The 17,533-nt window shown below is 28.1% G+C and overlaps 2 protein-coding genes across 2 annotated transcripts; both read right to left on the bottom strand.

Moving 5' to 3' along the window:
- Positions 1–1,607: 1,607 nt before the first annotated feature.
- LOC124920339 (L-ascorbate oxidase homolog) lies at positions 1,608–4,083 on the bottom strand. Its single transcript, XM_047460808.1, has 6 exons — positions 3,904–4,083; positions 3,721–3,830; positions 3,231–3,504; positions 3,043–3,145; positions 2,234–2,945; positions 1,608–2,148 (listed from the first exon to the last, which is right to left on the bottom strand). The coding sequence occupies exons 1-6, from the start codon at positions 4,048–4,050 to the stop codon at positions 1,857–1,859; spliced, it is 1,638 nt and encodes a 545-aa protein (XP_047316764.1). The 5' UTR covers positions 4,051–4,083; the 3' UTR covers positions 1,608–1,856.
- An 8,333-nt stretch (positions 4,084–12,416) lies between these two features.
- Positions 12,417–13,274, bottom strand: LOC124912481. The gene has a single exon (XM_047453114.1). The coding sequence runs from the start codon at positions 13,272–13,274 to the stop codon at positions 12,417–12,419; it is 858 nt and encodes a 285-aa protein (XP_047309070.1).
- Positions 13,275–17,533: the final 4,259 nt, after the last annotated feature.

Raw genomic sequence — 17,533 nt, 5'->3', positions numbered from 1 at the left:
GATTATTCATCGTCACCAATTTATTCTCTGACTGGTATACAGGAAAAGGTTGACAACAAAAGACAGAATTCGAAAAACATTCCTGAAATCAACTGTGTCATATGTTCAGGAGTTGAGGAAAGCATAAACCATTTATTTGGGGAATGCTTTTTTGTAATACAAATCTGGAGGATGTATGCTGCAAACATGAAAATCATCAACTTTCCAAGAATATGGGAAGAAATTCAAGAGTGGATAAAGAATAAAACAAAAGGAAGATCCTTTCATGTAAGTATGTTGAAATGCTATTTTGGAGCAGTAATCTACAATATCTAGAAAGAAAGAAATTCAAGAACTCACAGTGGAAGAAGTAGAACCGCTGAAGATATATTTGGAGAGATATAACTTCATATGGAAATGCACTCATTCAATCCTGGAGAAGAATCGAAAGGAATGAAGAGAATATAAAGTTCTGTCAGATATGGGATATTTCGTTTGAGAAATTCACAAGTAGAATAAAAATAAAAACGTTGTAGGCGCTAATTGATTGTTGTTATTGTCTGTAATTTATTTATTGTTTCATTGTCAAATCTAAAAATTGTCTGGATCTGATCTTAAATTTTTATATTTTTTCCCTCTTTTGAGTTTTTTTTAATTAAATGGCACTAAGCTGTTTTCCCAAAACAAATATTAGATTTTTTTTAAAAATACTTTAAAATTAAAATAAAGAGACGTTAATTTTCTAAATTAAAAAATAATAATTATGAATTAAGTTTTGAGAGGAAATTAAATAAGAAGAGTATTCTTAATATAAATATAAATATAAATATAAATTAAAAATTGAGATATTTAAACTCTTAAATTGTAAAATATATTATACTATGGCTAATGGCTATATATATATATAATAGTTTATAGGGTGTTCATGTTCCTCGTTATAATAAAATTCAACCGACTTTTAATAAAATCCAATTTAATTTGAATTCAAATTTATTTATTTATCTAATTATTTAATAATATCTAATACATTATATAATTATTTAATTGTATTAATGAAATATATAATATATATAATAAAATATATTATTAAAATAAAAAATGAATTTAATTTCTAATTGTATTAAATCAAAAACTTTATTTTAATTTTAATTTTAATTTATCTTTTAACAGAATATTAAATAAAAAAATTATACAATTTAGTATAATTTCATTAAAAAAAACTCGAAATGGAAGAAATGTTCAAAATTAAAACTAGACCATCCCTAATTTATTTAAATATACAAATAAACAAACAAAGATTATAGTAAAAAAATACAAAATTTATAATTTTAAAAATTTATAGTTTTAAAATTCTTATTTTATTATTAGTTTTCAACTACTCTTATTCTACTCATAATCAATCTGCATCCCTAAGACTATCTCAGTAATTATATTCACTTCCAATCCTCAACTATTTTGAGTTTTTACTATTGGTAAAATTGAACCGTTGCATATAATATTATGTTTGTTTATGAATTGTGTTTACATGCTATCCTTCTCTTATATTAGCTTTGCTTTTGATATTTTATACTCTTACCTACCAGTCTAAAAATGATATGAGATTAATAATTAATTGACCAGAGACAAACAAAATCAAATACCCATTTTATTGATTAAAAATGACCATAAAAGAAACATGAATTTATTACTTTGACTGTAAAATAAAATAAATTGGTAATCAATATATAATATCTAAGTTTTTTTTTTATCTTATAACTGAACTAACCAAATTCTCAAAGCTAATAAATATAACTTCAAGTGAAAGAGAACATTGACCTCGAGTTAAGGTCATACATTTTAAGTTAAAACGAATAAATAAAAAGTTCACGGGACGACCCTCAAAGGGATCTTGTATGTCTTCCACTCGCCTTTCCACAAAGAAGAGCATTCTTCGGGATCGGATACTCATCGCGTAAAGATGTTGAAGTCGTGTACACACGCATATAAAATTGTTGTCCTAAATATTGTCTTGCCCAAAACTCTGATCTAATGTTCCACATTCCCACATTGTCTAAAGATACATAAATAGCTGTCCACGATTTCGGGTATACCTGAATAGTACTACGTGCAATAGCATCATGAAGATTGTATCCATTTCTACTCGCTGGTGACCATGTCCCTCCATCCATCCTACATTTCATAAACAATCATTTTATTAGATAATTTGCTTTAATCAATGTGTTTTTAACGCGTTCTTAATGAAAATTGAACTTACCCTACAACAAAGAAAGAGTATCCAGAGACATGCCAGCTTTGAACAATGACTTCCTTGTTTTCAAAAACAATTTCGATGAAAGATCTGTAATCCACACTCATAACAGATGGATCCAAGAATAACCCACCGCCAGGAGGTTTATCTGATATGCTTCCAACTCGAAAAACTCCATCAATCTTGAAATAATCAGCGACTTTCAACGGTGTATCCGTCCCAACAAAAGATACACTGTTGACAGCATACCTCTGTTTTCCATTCACAGGCCCGGCTGAGTTAGCTAATCTAATAGTTCTTGTTGTGTTTATCATACCGTAATGGTAAGACCCTTGTGGATTGGGTCTTGGTCCACTTGCGGTTAGATTAGTCCTAATTGAACGTGCTTGGTTGAGAGACCAGTCGATTTGGATTGTGGGTCCTCCTGGGAGAGGACCAGGGGCTGGCCCTGCTGAGTTGCTGTAATGAAGAATGGCTGTGGTTGTGATGACTTTAGACGTGAATCTTGAAGAAACGACAATGGAATAGTCGCGAGGAGGTTGATCTGCTGTAATGAGAACTGAATAAGACTGGCCTACATGGATATCGAGAGATGAATAGTTGTTCTGTATAGTGTGTGTTCCTTCAACTTCTACTAGCTTCATTGTGTGGTTTTGGATGCGGAAATTGAGCGAATTTTGTAAGCCAACGTTCGATATCCTAAGCCTGTATGTTTTCCCTGTACAATCATGAATGAAACCCTAAGATTCCAATTCAAAAAAACATAAACCCTAAAATAGTCATATGAAATGAAATTCTCACTGAGAATCACTGACCTTGTTGAACGTTGAAAGAGGCGGCGTTAGGGCCACGGCCATTAACGAGGATGGAATCAGGAAGAGGTAATTTCTTGCCTCGATCCAGTATAGTTCTCAAATTCTACAACAACGATGATTCAACGTTTTGTCATTCATGAAACCTAAACCAATGATCGGGGAAAGGAAATGAAAGGAAAGTAAAGTACCGTGTGATTCTTCGTCTTATACCAGTCACCGATGAGGACGGTAAAATCATCGGCGGGATCTGGAAACGGAACCGGAATGAAAGGACGGCTGAGGATTCGAATTCCTCCAAAAGCACCGGCAGCCTTGTGGAAAGCGAGAGAAGGAAAGTAATAGAAACTTCCTATTTGATCCTTCATTTGAAGAATATAGGTGAAGTTCTTTCCAGGAGGTATCGGACAGGTAGTTCCAATAACTCCATCTTCATATGAATTCCTCCTGTTTTGAATTCCATTCCTACCAATCCACAATCCAGTTTCACAAATATTAAAGACGAATCGTGTTAATTTTGTGCTAACTAATCAGAATCGAATCAAATATAATCAAATCAATAAACTATATCTCGTCTAGATTGGCGGTTATGCAAGAAATCAAATCAAATCAAATCAATGAACTAGATCTCGGCTAGATTGGCGGTTATTCAGACAAAAATGAGATTGAATGAAGAATTACCAGGAGAGGAGAAAAGGTTCGTCCAAACTATTGAAGACGTTGATGATTACATTGTCATTTGTGACGGAATAAATGTCAGGTCCAGGGAACTGTCCGTTGATGAGAATTCCCTGCGATTGATGAAACGGAAAACAGAGATCTATCAATCTGTGAGGATTGGATTGATGAAGTATTATATATTACCTGTTGAGGAACGCCGAGAGGATAGATGTTTCCGTAAGTGACATTCCAGTCGAAGAATCTATAAGGACTGTCTGCATTTACGAAAACGGTGGCGAAAATTTGGAAGACGATGAAGAAGGTAACAATGGCGGATAAATTACGCGGCATAGTTAACTGTAAATGATGAATATGAAGTTGAAGAGACGATATATATGTATATATATAGTGAGAGATTACAGAGATGAGTGGAAATGAAGGAAAGTATGAGGAAATGCGGTACAGACGTTGAGTTCATTCTGAGCTGTTTGCACACTGCCGTGTGTTTCTTTTCTTACTTTTTTGTTTTTGTTTTTTTTAATATAAATTACTTCATACAAATTATCGGACGAGTATACAATACTTGAATTCTCGACTAGTGTAATAAGAGTATCCGTCGACTATGAATAACGATGAAAGAGTTTGAGTTTATCGTGATTATGATTTAGATACTTAATTAATGTATCGTCATTTTGGTGAATTACTTGGTTTGAAATTGGAAAATGATAGCTTTTTTTAGGATTTATTGTCGAGGATTCTTGTAGTTTAGTATTTGGTGTGAAAGTTTGAATCAAAAGAAAGTATAGATTTGAATTAACAATTCAAATTGGAATATTTGAACCATGTGAAAAGAAAATTGAAGATATGATAAAAAGTACATTGATTGTATTTTTGTAATTGGAAGCATATTGTTACTTCTCATTATTACTTTTCTTTTTTTATAAGTAATATTGTAGATATGAATTTTAAATTTTTTTTTAGTAGGAATTGAATATAATATTTGATATTTTAGCTTGATAAGGTATTTTAAGTGGGAAAAAATATATTACTTTTTGTTTTTCTTGGTATATTTTAAGTTAAATTTTAAAAATCTAATAGTTTTATATTGTAAATTAATTAATAAAAAGTAGCTAATCTAAATGATTAAATATAATATTAATATAATATATATTTTTGTTATGACCCATTTTAAAATTCTAACATTGTATTGTTGTTTTTAGGGGAGATATCACAATGTTAACGTATTGAATATTTATAATAAAATAGTCATTTTTAATTAGAAACTAACACAATCTTTACCATTACGACATTTTAATTTAAAACGTTTTTAAGTAAGAATTAAACTCAAAATTTGTATTTTTTTAAAGCTAAGATTCTTGTTACTGAATTGTTCTGTGTTTTTCTTTTTCAAATTAAAATAAAAATATATATCATATTTCTTGCTTTTGTTGAAAGTTTCATGTTTGTCTTTTTGCTTTAAATTATATAAACTAAAAGCAACAAAATCGGTTTAAGTTTATTAAAGTTGATCTATAAGACGTGAAGGTAAAAGTAGCTTGATGTGGATATATAGATTTTCTTGGTGATATGATTTATTATTTGTCAATTTTTTTGTGTTTCAAAACATAAATAGTTAAAAAATTATTAAAGTTGATCATCCAAATTAGGTAGGTGAAAGTAACTCGGTATGGCTTCGAGGGTCTTTGTTTTTTCATACATTAACTATGTACTTAAATATTATTATATTCAAACTTTATCATAATTTCAAAAATAATAATAGATCTGCTAGCTCTATGAAAGAGTGTCTCCCTTTTAAAAAATATATAAAGAAAAGAAAGAATAGCTTGTTTGGGCTCAAGGTTTTGAGTATTCATATTTGAATCATTTATCAAGAAATAAATAAATATATTAAAATAGTAAAAAATATATATAAATTAAATATAAAATGATTTGAAGAGCAACTGAAGTCCAAGACTGTGAAGAGGAACGTGCATGGACATTGATGTGAAGTGTAAACCTTGACTTAATTAGTTTGAGAAAAAAACAAATAATAAATAAAATAATAATAATAATAATAATTCACATCCCATATTCCCATGCATGTGGCATGTGATTCTAGTGCGACTTTGTCACCCACTTCTCATCCACTATTTTTTTTTCTTGTTCAATTTTTATTTATTTATTATTATTATTAAGATGTAAGCATATTATCGTCATCTTAATTATTTCTATTTTTTTTTCTTGTTCAATTTTTATTTATTTATTATTATTATTAAGATGTAAGCATATTATCGTCATCTTAATTATTTGAGTTAATTTGAGTGAGATTCAAATTCACTACTAATTTGATGCTAAAAAATGAAATGAATCATAAAAAGTTGAAGTAGTAAACAATAATCCATAGGGATTGAAATAGGACCAGTATATAATTCAACATTTGTGGGCATTGAGTGTGGAATTCATGTATTTTAATACAGGGACGGACCCAGAATTCGATAGTAGAGTAGGCTTAAAAAGTAACGAATTTTTTTTGATTAAAAACGAGTAAATAAAAATAAATTTGACAATTTTCTTAATAATTAAATACACAAAATAGTAACTTTTTTATTTTTATTTTTAGATTAAGAGATAATGTCACATTTTATCCGGGTGGGCCGAACCCTTACATAAATCCGTTCATGAGAATAAAGTGAGAATAGGGATATAAGCATAGGGAGAGAAGAAGTACCCTATTGGGTTGGAAGAGGAGTTTTCGAAACTCAAACCTGAACCGATCTAAATTAATATTAAAAATAAATTTTTTATTTTTAAAATTTAATTTGATATTTCAAATATCAAGTCATAAAAAATATGTCGTAAAAATATAATTTATCTTGTTTTATTCGTACTCCATTCCAAATTTATATTTTTAATATTCACAAAAAAAAAAATATTCCTCTTCATTATTCTTTATTCCCAACTTTACTCTTCGTATTCAAATTTTATTCTTTAATTTTTCGTTGTTATCTTTTTCAACTTCTATAATATAAATATGTAGATAAATAATATTTTATTTATTTTTTTAACATTTCTATTTTAAAGTTATTATTATTTAATAAAATTATGTTTATTCTTCTTCAAATCTCTGCACTTTTATAATTAGAAATCGAGTACCCGATGAATTAATAATATACGTCTAAATCAAAATTAGGCAGTCAAATAAAAATCGAATTTTAGGTACTCCACCTTCCATACAGGGGTAGACTACATGCCAATAATAGTCTACTAATTAAATTATTTTAGTTATACATTCAGGATGAGATGAGATAAATTCTGGTTAGATTCTTAAAATTATATTATTTTACAATTTTAAATAAAACAAATCAACCATTTAGTTACACTTTTTTTAACATATTAAATTTATAATCTTAAAATTTTATTATTATTATTATTATTAGGGTTGTCAAAATGTTTTCCAAAGTGATAATTTGTTATTTGTTTATTTTATCATGTTTGTATTGTTGTGTTTAACCTACTCTCGGTATTATTCATTAAAAATTAATAATTTAAAAAAAAATGAAAAAAATAAATTGAATATATATTTACAAATTTAAAAATATGTTATGATTTATTTAAATAAATTTAGTGTTATTTGTTTATTATTATTTTTTAAATTAAATTATATATACAAATCATAATATATAATAATTATTTAAAAATATAATCTTAGTATTAAGAGTAATTTTAGAAGGTTTAGTTGTTTATAGACTGATGATATATAATTATATTGTCTTTGCTTATAAACAAAAAGAAAATGAGTGGATAGGTGGCGGTGTTAGTAAGCATGTGATAGTAACATTCAATAATAATAAATAGGAATAATTATTATTGTTTTAATTATTAGTCCATGTGCCACCGCAAAACTCAACTCAAATGACCTTAAAACTTAATTATTGATCAATTTTATTTTTTTGTCCCATAACCAATTTTGGTATATTTTAATTTTATACTTGAATAGAATAAAAATACAAATATAAATTAAGTCTTTCTAAAATTGTCAAACTTTGGTTTTTACTTGTTAGTGCTCCACAAATTATGGCAGATTAAATGGTCCCATAAGAATTACAAGGCACAATAATTAATTGAATTTTTTTTTCAAGACTCAAGGTTAACACATTTATATTTGTAATCAAAAGCCCGCCAGTCACGTATACAGTCCAATAATCATGATTTACTATAATTGTTTGTAACTTAGTCAAAAAAAAAAAAAAAGTTTTGTTTTTATTGGTTATATTTCTCGAGTTTAAGATAGATAGTAATTTTAGAGATTACAAATACAATTTGTATTATGATTGATTCAAATACTAGTATACTACTATTTGATAAATATTATATAAGATTCAAATTACTACTATATTTGATAGAAGAATATGTTTGAATATCAACCATTTGTACAATCATTAATAAAAATAATCTAAATTTAATTGATTAGACAATATTAAAACCTTATTAGTTCTTTTTTTTTTTTTTGTAAGGCCAAGATGACAATAAAGATGGTCTAAGCAAGGTTCAAAATGGAGATGATGATGATACAAAGGCTGGTACAATAAAAGTCATACCCAGTTGATTACTAATTACGGACATATATTATTAAATTTGTCAATATATAAAATACATGTATTATGTATATATTTTTCATTTAAATCAATATTCCAACTAAATATTTTAAAAAAATATATTAAAATATTTAATTGAAACTCCTCAGAATCTGGACTGTATCCAAATTGTACAATCAGAATTATAATTAAAAACCAAACCCCTCACCCTTGGGCCATGTCACGACTGAACCAAAAAGATATCATAAAGAGATTGAATCAATTATTATTATTATTATTATTATTATTATGTTTTGAATTTAATAACTATAATGACCATGATATTTGAATTCAACATTTTATCTTGTTCTTTTAAGTACAACGGTCCCTTTATTATTCTATTTTATCTTCCACTAACAACTTTTGATATATCTATTTTTTTTTAAATAAGATTTCTCATTTAAACTATTTTCTTATTCCTAAAATATATTAATATTTTTTTAAATCTGAAAATTTGAATTTTCTACACATATAATTTACCCTTAAAAAGAAAAACACATTAATCCAGAGTTTATATTTTGAAATACAAATTGAATCCAAAAAATGAAAGAGGAAAGGCCTCCACCAAAACATGTAACAGTCCTATTGGGCCACAAGCCCATCTCTCCATTGTTCTAAAATAAACAAATTTTCTTTATTTGAATTTTATTATTATTATTATTAGGAAACTAATAAGAATCCACAATTATTGTCCTCTTCAACGAAATTAAAATATTTTATCCGTTGATCACGGATTAACATGTACTTGAATTCAAACTCTAAAAATGACATTTTTATTGATAAATGGTAAAGATAATTGTTAACAGAATTTTGTGTTTGTTGTAGAAATTTTCGTATCATGATGGTCGATAATAATCAAAGACTAATTACGGTTAAGAATTCGATTTTCCATTGTTAAATATGAACGGATTCTAGCAAAAATGTAAAAAAAAAAATTGAAAAAAAGCATTTGGAAGGATTAAATTTGGTAAAAATATATACAATTTATCTTACCAATCATTAAAATCATATAAAACAAATAATATTTTTAAAAGTTTGAGATACTTAATAAATATTTAGAAGGTAATCAATTTATTTTACTAGACTTAAACATAATTAAGATCTTATAAGAATCGTCCTTTTGTTAGCATTATCATAAGTAAAATGATTGAAGAAGTTGTTAGTATTAATTAACACTAAAAAGGTTGCCTAAATTAGTATAAAAAACAAAAATATTATTATTGATACCCATTATTCAATTGAATTGGTGAATACACATCCTTTACACCATACAAATACAATGAAGGTATGAAAAGATAATTTAAATCGAGCGGTCAAATTGTATTTCTTCAAAAATTACGAGTTTTTTTGTTGGGTTGGGATGGGTTGAGTTATTCTAGAGAAAAAATAGCAATCATATTGAGTAGATGTCGGCTTTCTTTGAATTTTCTTTGAATGATCAAGAATGCCACACACACACACACACATCTTATTTCTTTCATATTCATTTGAAAATTTTAGTTGTTTTTATATAATAATTGGAATTGAATGGATGACGCCTGGGGCTCACTCGCCCTAGCTAAGGGCAGTTAGGCAAAGGCTAAGACTCTCCTATAAGACACCCAAAATTAGAAAAAATAAATTTTAATATCACAAACAATGTTTTTAGGTCACTATAGATTAACATAATGTCTATCTAGCTAAACTATTTTATTTTTGTTAAAAACAATATAAATATATTATATTTATTTAATATAACACAAAATATAACTATTAAATTAATAAAAAAAATAATAATTTTTATTTTTCACTTAGAATACTCCAATTCTCAATAACGCTAATGATGATACCCGATAACTAGCTAAACTATTTTATTTTATTTTTGTTAAAAATAATACAAATTTATTATATTTATTTAATATAGCACAAAATATAATTATTAAATTAATAAAAGATAATAATTTTTATGTTTTACTTAGGGGATGCTTGGTACGTGGTTTTTGGACTCAGGAATGGGAAAGGGAATAAAATGAAGTGTTTGGTTGATGGGTTTCATTCCAGAACATTGATTTGATTCCCGGATACTCAGAAATCATCCATTCCTCTCTAAATTGGGAGGAATGAATCTCATTCCCTTGTAATGTATTTTCTCTCCCATGATGTCCACTTTCTCACGTTCTCTCTCATAATTATAATTATAATATTATATATATTTTTTCTTTTATAATTATATTAGACGTTCTTTTATAATTAAAATAATAATTTATTTTAATTTATCTATTGAAATAAATTATTTCAATTATTTATATAATATTGAGAAATTATTTTAAATAATATAAAATTAATAAAATAAAATAATTATAATAACTAATAATAAAAAAATTATTTTTATATAATTAATTTATATATTATATATTAATAATAAAATTATAATAAATTAATTAAATATAAAAACTTAAAAATAAAATAACAATTTTATATAAAATAAATATTAAAAAAATATTAGAAAAGTTAGATATAAAATATTTTAATAAAAAATTTTATTAAAAATATTATGCAATGTTATAATATATATTATTAAATAAAATATTATATTTTATTTGATTAATTATTAATATATAATATTTTAAAAAATTTATCTTTATTAATGGATAATTTTTATTTATAAATAAAAAAAATTGAATCATTCAATTATTTTTTATATGTATTTAATATATATATATATAATTAATATAATAAAATATTAGATGTTTATATTTTATTAAATTAGAACACACTTCAATATTTTATATATTTTAAATAATTAGAATATAAAAATAATAATATTTTGTATTTTTAATTAAATAAAATATAATAAAAATAAAAATATTAATCTAATTCAATTACAAAATAATATTAATAATTTCTCTCTAATAAATCTAAACATTATCAATGAAATAGAAATATTGGAATGAAAATATCCAAACACTATCAATGGTATTGAGAATGATTATTACTCATAACCAAACACTACACTTCTATCAATCATACCCATTCCCATTCCACACATCTATCAATCCCATTCCTATTCCGATTCCTTTATTTGAACCAAGCGCCCCCTTAGAATACTCCAATTTTCAGTATCTCTATCCTCGATATTATGAACGTTGTTGAACATCCATAGCTATAAAATTGAGAAGGAGTGATTCACTATTTCAATAATATTTTGGTGGATAGTAAATGATAAAAGTTAATATTAGAACATTTAACCATAAAATGGTCTCACTTGTTCAATTATTAATTAATGTATTTTTAAAAGGAAATTTGACGAAATGACTCTAAAAAAGCTTTTAAATTCGTTGGTAAATTGCGCAAATGACCATTTTAAATTATTATGACGAAATTATCCCGCCACGTAACGCGAAGGACAGGATTGTCTCACGAAGGAAAACTTGTGAAAAGTCCAGAATGATCGTGCCTTTCGCGTAACGATTCTGTCTTTCGCATGACAATTTTGTCTTTCGCGTGATGATTCTGCAAAAATATTTTGTATTTTCACATGTTTTTCTTTCGCGAGACGATCATGCCCTTCGCGTTACGTGACGGGGATAATTTCGTCAAAATATTTTGAAGTGATTATTTGCGCAAGCGCATTTAAGGTTATTTTTAGGGTCATTTCATCGTATTTTCCCTTTTGAAGATTTCTTTTATTTTTTGAAAAAAAAAAATAATGCAGATATTTATACATTTTATATTGATATAAAAATATTTAGTGATAATGTTTCTATAAAATTTAATACATTGTGGGTTTTTTATTTAAAATATATATATATATATATTTTATACCAAATCATAATTAAGGTCGCTAAACTCGTCAAATAATCTTTGTATAATCCAGTTCATTGCACCGCTGTAAGCGTCGCTAAACATTACATTCTGACGCAAAATAACCATTTGCCGACACTTATGTTTCGCCGCTAATAAAGTTATCGATTGTCATGTCAATTACAATAAGTTCATATCATTTAAAAACTAAAGAATATATCCGATGAATTCAACATGTGAAATTAAACCATATACTATATGATTCGTATATCTTTATTTACAACATAAATCAAGAAAATTCTAATTAGTTAAAACATTTAATAATGACACTCTTGTATTAATCAAACTCCTGTATATCTTCTCACTAAAACTCTCAATCTCATCAATCCAATTCTCCAATTCATGCATCCTTTTCAAAACCATCTTCACTTGTAATTCCTCCCCTTTCTTTCTCAATAATCCCATTAAACAAATTTCCTGATGATGATCTATCTTCACCCTTTTGTTCAATCTCAATCCAAATCTCCACCCCTTCTTCTCCGGCAAGAACGGTTTCGAAACGCCGCTAAACAGGGCAATCGAAACCGTAATCGTCACCTCCTTAACATCCCTTATGACTTCACCCAGCTCTGTATCGCCGGATTGATTATCGGCGCCGGCTAATCGGATAGTGGAGGAAAGGCCAGAGATTTTTTTGGCAAGTTTCTTGAGGGTTTTGATGTAATCTTCAAATTTGATGTTTTTAGATCGAATGGCGACTTGGGTGGAGGAAAGTTGTTGTTTTAGAGAGAGGAGAAGGGTTTGGAAGGTTCCGTAAACGTCGAGAAAGTGGAGGAAGTCTTCTAGAAGATTCTCGTAGTTATTGAATTGGTTGCGAAGTGAATCTTTTGTTTGGGGGAGGTGGAGGAGATCTTCGAGTGATTCGTGGATGGTTTTGAGTTGGGTTAATCTGTGACAGAGTATATTGGGGATTGTTGAAGAAGAAGATGATGAAGATGATTTGAGATCGTTGATTTGATCTTTGAGAAGAGAGATTATTGGGTGATGAGATCTGCAGGGGAGACTTGTCGATCTGACGTGGAGGGTTTTTGTGGGTTTTGATGATGTTTGGTTGTTGTTGTTGGGGAAGGAAAGTGATCGACGGAATTTGGCCACCATTTTTGGTGTCATCGATCGATCGATCGAGCTTTCTTTCTTTCTCTGTAATTTTCTGGTTTTGTGGAGAAGATTGAAATGGGGGTGATTGTTTTTATAAGGGCGATAATGACGCGTAGAGAGAGGGAGAAGTGCACGAGGGGGTGAGACTTGGGAGTTTGGGAGATTTGGATCCGAGAATAAATGGAGTTGTCGGAGTTATATTTCAATTTGATGATTTAAAAAAAAAAATAAAGTGAAGATTAGATGGGAAGTTAGAGAGGTGGGTATGTTTGGAAGCATTTTGTTATAATTTTTAATTTAAAAGAAATGAAGAAAAGTTTTAGGTTTATCTTGTTATGAGTCTTAATTTGTCAAGATTAGTGTTGAGAAAATGATGGATTGGTATTAGAGATTTGTTAAGTTTAGTAAAAGAATCTTTTTAACCCAATGACAAATTTCAACAATTATGTTATTTGGTTTAAGCGATTATGAGTTCTATGTTAGTTTGATAAAAAAGAAGATTTAATAATAATGAGTCCGTGGAAGAGTGTTTAAAGCTAAAAAAGAGAGAAAACAAGATTATAAATTCGAATTTTTAATCATTTTATAGAAGTTATCACATAACATTAATACATTGTTATGATAGGTTGAAAATAGAAAAAAGACCATGAATTTTTATTAATTGAGAGTCTAAAATGTCCTTATATATGAAGTTTAATTCAATAAACAAACTAAACTTATTCAAAACACTCTACAGAAAATGAATATATTTGAACATATTTTTTAAAAATTTTAAGAATTGTTTGTTTGTTTCCTCCAACCAAGGGCGGAGCTAGAATTTGAAATTTATCTAGACTAAAAAAATTCATAAAATTTGTCCGGGATATAATGATAATAATATCAAGCAAATAAACCACCAGCAGAACCGAAAACACCCTTTGTTTCCAGGGGAAGATGACGGGTTATTTACATTTCATTTGATGCTCATAGGTGAATTGAAAGGTAAGCAGCCTAATTTACTGTGGCTATTTCTTTTCAGGAAAGCGATCAATAACGATGGTATTTCTCGTCGTTATTACCTCTTTTATACAAAATATTTTATAGACCACCCCAGATACAACCCAACCCGGGTAGTTTTATTGGTAGCTCCATCCGCCCTTGCTCTTTGACTCAATTCATTTTAAAGTGTTGTTAATAAAAACATTAATTAAGAATGTATATTTCTCAAAAATGGGTTAGACATATTGAAGTGCCCTTATGAAGAGAAATGAAAGTATAAAAGATGAACTGAATATTTTTGAGGAAATTGAGGTTGATATATACTTGTGAGTGTGTATGTGTCAGTCCATTATTAATTAAATAATAATATAGTTTTTGGAGTGAGGTAAAGGGTAAATTAAAGTAATTGAAGGGACAGATGATCTCTGTTACAAGAAGATACGTTGGAGAGATCGTAGGCGTTGTTAATGGCGGAATGAAGGAAGAAAGGAAGAAAGGAAGAAAAAGATATATAGGTTTTGATTGATGATCCTCCATTAATGAATGATCTTAATTTTGCAGAGAAAACACAAGCACGTGTTTTCTAGGCTGTTCATCGCTGGCTGCATCAAACTGACACAACTTGTTTCTCCTTAAGTAACTCACGAGGGTCTAACCCTTTTTTTTTCTTTTCTTTTTTATCAATCAAACATACATACATACTAATTAAAAGTGATTTCTTGAGGTGGCCGGTGGACAAAAATGAGAAATGTCATCAACTAACCATGGCAAACTTCTCATGACAATAATATATTTCACAAATCACTACATGGGTTGTCATAAATATAAGAAAAATAATGACCCAAAAACCCGAAAATCAATTCTCCAATGTTCTCGAAAATCAGTGGTGGATATATGTTAGGGTTGGGATGAGTTGACACCCTAGAAAAAAAAAATAATGGAGAAAAGTGACATAATTCTCTATTTTTTTTTTATTTAATTCACTATTTGTTTGGGACAAAACATTCGTTTAGGTTTTCCCAACTCGAATTATTGTATCCGTCCATGCTCAAAATAATTGAGTTTGGAATTCCAAGGCCTTAATTGGATCTCTTACCATTTCTTTGGCTAGCTTTGTTTAGGCGATTTCGAGTCAACGTTATTTTTGTTCATACTCGGAGAGGTTTTGTTTCTCGCGTTTGGTAGTTAGTTGACTCATGATCAACACCTTCAAAGACCACAACAAAGCACCATCATGCATGATCAATTTGCTCTCAATCTTAAACAATGCATGCATCTCAATCTCTCATATATTCCTTAACCATGGTTTGTTCATCTAATGATTCATCATGACCATGTAACTCACAACTGCTTCTCAATCAATCTCTTGCCCAATTAAGATGGAGTTTAAAGATTCCTCAATAATTGAACTTCAAAAGAAAACCCATTAATATATATCAATCATTATATTCAATTACATAACAAATTATCACACTTTTAGAATGAAGTTTACTATATGTATAAACATCAATATTCACATATATAATTATACTTAATACATGCATGTTTGAATTTGTGGACAACAACAATAACACATGGTTTAGTGGGACAAAGGGATCAAGAAAAGGGCATGAAAATGGCCTAAAAAGACATTGTCCATGTAATGACAAAACATGACAATTGACAGATGGGTAAGGAAGAAATTAATATAAGTTGTCTATTATCCAAAAGCGCCAAGCTGGTTTTGTGGGTTGGTTGGAATTCATTAAACTCATCACTATATTCACATAGACAAAGACATAGACAGATCAACAAAATAAAGAAAGAAAACAAATCACCCGAATTTGGTCATTTATTTCAATGAATTAAGAGTGGAGGTGAAATTAAGAGATAGAACTATACAACTTAGCCGGCCACCATTATCTGTCAATTAAGAATATGATCAAATGACTCATTCCCATGTGTTAAATTCATCAACTAATTCATTATTTTATTGTTATCTATAATTGACCCTATATGTCTACCAACCAAATAAAGCCTAATAAGGAATATAGATATATACATATATATAACCCATTTTGTTTAATTCAAATCATTGAAGAAATATGCATAATATCCATCCATGCATGCATGCCCTAATATTACATATTAAACCTAGATAGCTAGATCCATGTGCTTTATATATGTGTGACCTTTCGGGTCTCGAGAGTATTGAATATATTTGGTATAAGGGTCAAGATTGTGATTAATAAGGGTCAAGATCATGATTAAACTCATTTGAGAAAGAATTCTAAAAGATGATTGGTTAAGTATAGTAGGTGATGATGATACATAATTTCCAACTCTTTTGGTTAGGATTCATGAATTATACTCACCAACATTCTTGGACACTTGTTTGTTTCTTGACCACAAAAAGTCACATTCTAGCTAGTACTCATTGTTCCAAAAACACATGATATTGGTAAACATTAATTAGTCAACTTAATGTTGTTCTTGAGATGATGCAATATTTATGTTGGTTCTGTTTTCCATTCTTACTTGCCTGTTCGTGCTCGTTAAGGGTGGATTTTCTAACTTGTATGTGACCAATTTGAATATTAGACTTTTCTAATCAATGTAACATTAAATAAATAAGTAAGCATATGATGCTCTTTTATATTGCTTAATTCTTCTCCTTTCAAATGCCTGCAAAATTAATGAGAATAGATGCATAAAGCATAATGATTTGAGAGGGAATACTTACCATCCTTGTACTATTTATATTTAAACGGTAAGATTCTAAACGAGAAATTTTGCGATTAAATGGATAAGTGTGTTTGCGAGTTATATATTTAAATAAAAAAAAATTCTTAAATAATAAGATTCTAATAAAAAAAATTAACTGTAATATTATCCACTTACGGGCCTTACTAATTTGATATGAAGCAAATTAAAACTTTTCCCAGGCCCAACAAGTTGAGATTCATATATGCTGTCCTCCTAACAATAAATATTGGGCCGAATGGGTAATACCTCAGGCCCTAAGTAAAAGTAAGTACAAGTAATTAGACTATGAAAGCCCATTTAAAACTCTCTTGATTAAAATTTTAATCTTATAAATTATCATCTTATCTAAATCAATGTTGAGATACAACATTTAATTTTTTTAATGAAAAAATATTATATACATTTTATTGTTCATATCCTAACTCAAATTCAGCTACATACAATATGAATCCTAAGAACTGGTTTGGTATATTTTGGATTTAGACTTTGATGCTTTTGTATTTATGACAATTTTGTCCTTGATTTTTATATTATTA

The sequence above is a fragment of the Impatiens glandulifera genome, chromosome 1 (assembly GCF_907164915.1).
Source record: "Impatiens glandulifera chromosome 1, dImpGla2.1, whole genome shotgun sequence".
NCBI classification, from domain to species: Eukaryota; Viridiplantae; Streptophyta; class Magnoliopsida; order Ericales; family Balsaminaceae; genus Impatiens; species Impatiens glandulifera.
This window is presented reverse-complemented; position numbering and strand designations above follow the sequence as displayed.